The 6,849-nt window shown below is 36.2% G+C and overlaps 1 protein-coding gene across 1 annotated transcript; it reads left to right on the top strand.

Annotated features, from left to right (window-relative positions):
* Positions 1 to 1,379: 1,379 nt before the first annotated feature.
* Positions 1,380 to 2,187, top strand: LOC149828451 (uncharacterized). The gene is made up of 3 exons (XM_090017056.1): positions 1,380 to 1,452; positions 1,730 to 1,860; positions 1,957 to 2,187. Exons 1-3 carry the CDS (start codon positions 1,380 to 1,382, stop codon positions 2,185 to 2,187), a joined length of 435 nt encoding a protein of 144 aa, XP_089873182.1.
* The last annotated feature ends 4,662 nt before the right edge of the window (positions 2,188 to 6,849 follow it).

A 6,849-nucleotide genomic window follows, 5' to 3' on the forward strand; every position in this document is an offset into this window, starting at 1 on the left:
TCTTTGGCATTGACTCCTACATCCATGTGCCCGAACTGGAGGCTCAAACCTTAGATTAGATTTGTTTTGTATGTGCATGGATAAATAATAGAATGGTTTATGAATGATATTTTTGTGATGCACTATGATGTTATGCATACTTGAATGGATAATTTCATGAATAATTGTGTGAATTTATTTGAATATGATTATATATATTGATTCTGATTTACTTATGTTGAATAATATCTCCTACTGGGGACTTGATGAGTTTGACCCCATTATACATATTACAGGTGTGATGGCTGGACTTGAGCCAAGTATTTCCTTTTCCTATAGAGTTTTGGATTGTGGACACTCATGTGTCATTTGGACATTTATAACTCTGATATTAATTTTAAACTATGAAATTGAATTCAATTAATTATGTGATTGTTAAATTCAATTAGATACGGTGAATGATTTGATAGATTTCTAACCCATCCAATCTCTTTATCCATTCATAAATATTTTTTGTTGAAATTTTTATATTAAAAAAAATCTCATGATTTTCAGGATCAAATTTTGGAGCATTACAACTTCGATATCAAAGCAAGGATATGATTCTCTGGAGATACCAAACTGTCTTTGGGAAAAGATAGTTTTGGTATTAGAGTAGGAGGAAAATTTTGGCTCAAAACTTGTCCAACTGACCGGCATCACTTGATGAGTGTATTGCTTTTATGTTTAATGTCATTGTAATAAAATAGTTCATTAAAATTTAGCTCTTATGACTCATGCAAATATCAGAACTTAGATGTCAAATAGGGACATCATTTGTAGTTTTTGTCAATAAAGCATAAAAATTTATATAGACCTTTGGGTTTTATTGTAGATGGTCAGACGTCCTCAAGGTTGGGTAGCTCAGAGGGACTTCCTTCTGAAAGCTCTCGCCACATTGGCGACCATGTGCCAAAACCTCATCAATAACACGATAATGGTAATGATAATGATAACGATAACAATGGTAATGTCAACAATGGAGGGAATAGTGTTGGAAACCATGGAGTGACTTACAAACAATGCATTGAGTTGAACCCCCCATCCTTCTCAAATCATAACAAATGCTCTCAATCTATGCAGTTCGATAAGCCAAGAGGCAATAAAAACAAGTCCCAGAGATCTACTGCAAAAACAAGCAAGGTGTTGCCTGCTAAGAAGCCCAGAGTGCAGTAGGGTGTGGCTAATCATCCACAGTAGACTACCGGAGCTTGTTCGAAGTGCAAAGGGTATCATAAGGGTGTATACTACAGAGATATAGGAGTGTGCCTACATTGTCGTGAGATGAGACATTTCGTCAAGGAGTGTCCCAAGAGGTTGGCATCAGACGAAGCAAATGCGACATTGTGAGGAGAGTAGTAATGACCACATCAGCCCTAGCAGCAGCAACAACAATAATCCCAGGAACAAGGACAGAAGAGAACCACGTGCCATGTATACGTGACTATCGCAGAGGAGTTACAGGAAGATGCAAATGTTATCAAAGGTACTATTCATGTTGTCAAATATGATGTTAGAGTACTATTCGATACGGGTGCTACACATTCTTTCATGTCCACATATTTTGCTAGTATGATTGAATTGATACTTTTCACAATGGGATATATTTTGGAGGTAGTCACACCTTTGAGCTGTAAGATAATCGCTCACATATACTTGCCAAATATGTAAGTCATTATTTTTGGGCAGAACCTCTTTGTCAACCTAACAGTGTTAGATATGATTGAATATGATATTATTCTGGGTATGGATTGGTTGTACAAGCACTATGCTTGTATGGATTGCCACGTGAGACAAATACGGTTTATCCAGCTCGATCATCCTGATTTGAGTACAAGATTGGTAAGTCAACCAAGAAAGGCAAGATGATTTCAACGCTCAAAGTCCAATGGTTTATTGAGAAAGGGTGTGAGGCCTTTCTTGTCAGTGTTTCCCTAGTGGATCCTTGAGGTCTTTATTGCCAGTGTTTGCTTAGTGGATCTTTCTATAACTTCTATGGGAGAATTAGCAGTTGTCAGAGATTTCGTTGATGTGTTTCTCGATAATTTGCCAGAACTACCGTCTACAAGAAAGATTGACTTTGCTATAGAGGTGTTGCCTGATATGACCCCAATCTCTAAGGCTCCTTATCGTATGGCCCTTGCAGAGCTAAAAGAATTCAAGGAGTAGCTCCAAGAATTGATTGATAACAGATTTATTAGACTCAGCGTATCACTGTGGAGTGCACCAATTTTATTCATTAAGAAGAAGGATGGATCACTGCGCTTGTGTATTGATTATCATTTATTAAACCAAGTGACAATCATGAATAAATATCTCCTTCCACGTATTGATGATTTATTTGATCAACTCCAAGATGTAAAGTCATTACAAGTTTTTGGTGATGCCTTTTAGGCTAACCAATGCTCTAGTAACATTTATGGACCTGATGAACATAATTTTTCCATCATATCTAGATTTGTTTGTGATTGTATTCATCGATGACATATTGATTTATTGAGAAAGTAAGGAGGATCATAGAGAGCATCTAAGGATTGTTCTAGAAACATTTAGAAGGCATCAGTTATATGCAAAAATTTCTAAGTGTGAATTTCAATGAAGCAGGTTATGTTTTTGGGACATGTGATCTCAAAAGACAGAGTGTTAGTGGATCCTGCTAAGGTAACTTCATACCTATAAACTACGCTTTGAGAAAAAAAACTCTTTGAGATTTTTATTCAACTTGTTTAGGATTTATGTTTTATATGAAAAGTTTATTAGGTGGAAGCAGTCTTGGATTGGAAGCAACCGAAGAGTGTTTCATATCTTCATAGTTTCCTTGGTCTTGCGGAATATCATCAAAGATTTATTCATGACTTCTCCACGATAGCAACCCTGATGACCAAACTTCTTCGCAAAGGGTTTAAGTTTGTATAGACTCAACAGTGTAAAGAAAGTTTTCAGGAGCTGAAGAAGAGGATTACTTCAACCTCAATGCACACCTTACCATTAGGCCATGGAGGATTTGTAGTCTATAGTGACGCTTCAGGGATAGGACTTGGTTGCATTTTGATGCAACACGACAAGGTTATAGCTTATGCTTCTCACCAGCTGAAAGCGTACGAGCAAAAGTACCATGTGCATGATTTGGAGTTAGCGACCATAGTTTTTTCTTTCAAAGTGTGGCGACACTACCTATCTGGAGAGCAGTTCGAGGTTTTCTCTGATCACAACAGTCTCAGTATATTTTTTCACAAAAAGATTTGAACATGAGACAAATACAATGGTTAAAATTTCTGAAAGATTATGACTTTTCTATATCCTACCACTCAGGAAAAACAAATGTGGTGGCAGATGCCTTGAGCAGAAGGGCATAAAGTTTAGCAAGCATAATAAGCAACAAGTGGAGATTACTGGAGAATTTGATCGCTTGGAGACCTTTTGGTTCAAACTCAGGTAGAATTGAGATCTCAAGTCTTGCAGTTCGAATAGATCTTATGGATCAGATCATAGCTCCACAGAAGGATGATCCAAATTTTTTGAAGATAGTTGCATTTTGCCAACAGGACGAGTTAGTTTTACACTTAGAAGAGGATGGCAGTATATAGTATAATCAGAGATTATGGGTACCAGAAGACCCGCAATTGTGAAGGAAATTATTGGATGAAGCACATAGGTCCAAGTATATGACATATTTGGGGAGTATCAAGATGTATAAGGATATCCAACAAAATTACTGGTGGCACAGAATGAAAAGAGAAATAACAAAATATATTTTGAGATGCCTAGTTTGTTAGCATGTGAAAATAGAACATCAGAGACTTGGAAGGACACTGCAGACGATAGAGATACCTCAGTGGAAATGAGAGGACATTACCATAGATTTTGTGGTAGGTCTGCTCAAGACGAAACACCAATATGATACCATTTGGGTGATTGTGGATTGCCTTACGAAGTCAGCACACTTCCTACCAACCAGTGTGAATCATACTTTAAAAAGTCTAACAGACTTGTACGTAGATGAGATTATTAGATTACATGGAGTACCAATCTCATTTATGTCAGATAGAGATTTGTGATTCGCGTCCAAGTTTTGGGTATAGTTATAGAAGGCTTTGAGGACAAAACTTAAGTTTACTATAACTTTTCACCCTCAGACAGACGAACAACACTAGAAGACATGTTGCATGTTTATGCACTAGATTAGAAGGGTGATTGGAGTAAGCATTTGAAGTTAGCATAGTTCACCTATAATAATAGTTACCACTTGAGCATCAGTATGGCTCTATATAGGCGACCCTTTAGATCTCCTGTGTGTTGAAGTGAGGTTGGTGATCAATCTATCAAGTCACCTATAGACCTATAACATTACACTGATCAAGTGCAATTGATTAAGAAGAGGCTTTTGACCGCAAAAATCATCAAAAAAGCTATACAGATCCAAAGCATCACGATCTTGCTTTTGAAGTTGGGTATCATGTACTCGTCAAGGTTTCGCCAACCAAGAGTGTGTTTCGGTTAAGCAAGAAAAGTAAGCTTAGTCTAAGGTATGTAGGATCCTTTCTCATTCAAGAGAAAATCAAAGGAGCAACGTACAAATTGACACTTCCTCTTCAGCTTTTGAATGTCCACGATGTGTTTCACATGTCTATGCTAAGAAAATATGTGTCAAACTTGACACATATCATTCACTACAAGGAGGTTGAGATGCAAAAGGATTTCGTGATCGAGGAACATCCGATAGATATTTTGAACCGACAAGAACAAGTGTTGTGAAACAAGACCATTCTTTTAATAAAAGTCTAATGGCAACACCATGGGATCAAGGAATGCACTTGAGGGCCAGAAGCAGAGATAAAATTGAAATATTTATATCTATTTGATAAGTAACCCTAGTTAAATTTCAATGATAATTTTTTTTAGGGGGGGTGGATGTAACAACTGTGAATTTTTAGAATATTTTTAATATATAAAATAATATTAATAAGGTTTTTTATGTGAAAGAAATATAAAAATATAATTTAATCTAAGTTGAACTTTTAAAGATATTTTATGAAGAATTAGAGTTGATTTTAGTGAAATTTGCATTCAAATTTGAACTTATGAAAAAAATAGAATTTTAATAAAATAATTGGCAAATTTTGTCAAAATAAAGTTGAATATGATTTTAGATGAATTTAGGTTTTATTTGATATATATGTAATATAATTATATTAAATTAGAATTGGGTTTGCATGGATTTGAAATCCATATTCTAAAATAATAGAAATATCAAATAGAGATTTTATGGAATGAAAAACTTAAATTAATTAAGTTTTGTAAGATGGTAGAGGTCTATAGGGTGGGGCATCCCCCTATGTGGGCCCATTCTATGTGGCATTTCATACTAGAATTTAATTTGAAAATTGGTAAGTTAAAACCCTAGAAAATGATGCTTATAAAGTTTCCTAAAAAGAAAACAAGGAAAGAAGAAAATGAAGAAACTAAATTTAAACAACAACAACAACAACAACAACTACGCCTTCATCCCAAAACAATTGGGGTCAGCGATATGAACCAAAAAAGAAATTCATTTTGGGTCTTCCACATGAATCATTTTCCTCCAATCATTTCTATCCAACGCCATGTCCTCAGTGAGGTTCAAAGCATTCATATCCTTTCCTATCATCTCCATCCAAGTCTTCCTAGGCCTACCCCGACCTCTTTTAACTAATATATTTTCCCATTTCTCCAACCTTCTAACTGGAGCATCATTAGGCCTTCGCCGAATATGTCCAAACCACCGTAAACGATTCTCTCGCATCTTATTTTCAATGGGTGCAACACCTACCTTCTTACGTATCTCTTCGTTCCGAATCTTATCTTTTATTGTATTTCCACACATCCATCTAAGCATCCGCATCTCAGCTACACTCATTTTTTGAATATGATGTCTCTTGGCAGCCCAACATTCCGTACCATATAGTAAAGCGGGTCTAATAGTCGTCCGATAAAACTTTCCCTTCAACCGCAATGGCATTCTACGATCGCACAGCACTCCAGTAGCACTTTTCCATTTCATCCACCCAACCTTTATCCTATGATTTACATCTCCATCAATTTCTCCAAACTTTTGAATGATGGATCCCAAATATTTGAAATAATCATTCACCGGTATATCTTGCTCACCAAGCTTCACTACACTCCCATCACTACTTCGTTGCTTACTAAACCGACATTCCATATATTCAGTCTTACTCTTACTCAACTTAAAACCTCTAGCTTCCAATGTCTGTCTCCATAATTCTAACTTAGCATTAACCCCAGCTCTAGACTCATCAATCAAAACAATATCATCAGCAAACAACATACACCACGGTACATTTTCTTGAATTGATCTCGTAAGCTCATCCATCACTATCGCAAATAGGAAAGGGCTTAAAGCAGATCCTTGATGTAACCCAACCGTTATCGGAAAATTGGTTGTCACCCCTCCACAAGTGCGGACATTGGTTACTACTCCTTCATACATATCTTTAATTATACTAATGTACTTGAGAGAAACACCTTTCTTCATCATTGTCCACCAGAGAACGTCCCTAGGTACTCTATCGTATGCCTTCTCTAAATCAATAAAAACCATATGCAAATCTTTGTTCCTCTCTCTATATCTTTCAATAAGTTGTCTAAGAAGATGTATAGCTTCCATAGTTGATCTTCCAGGCATAAAACCAAATTGATTCTCCGATATCATGACAACCTTCCTCAACCTAGACTCAATCACCCTCTCCCAAAGTTTCATAGTATGACTCATGAGTTTTATACCACGATAGTTTGTGCAATCTTGTATATCACCCTTATTCTTATATAAAG

This window comes from Nuphar pumila, chromosome 9 (assembly GCF_984573655.1).
Source record: "Nuphar pumila chromosome 9, dmNupPumi1.hap1.1, whole genome shotgun sequence".
Lineage (NCBI taxonomy): Eukaryota > Viridiplantae > Streptophyta > Magnoliopsida > Nymphaeales > Nymphaeaceae > Nuphar > Nuphar pumila.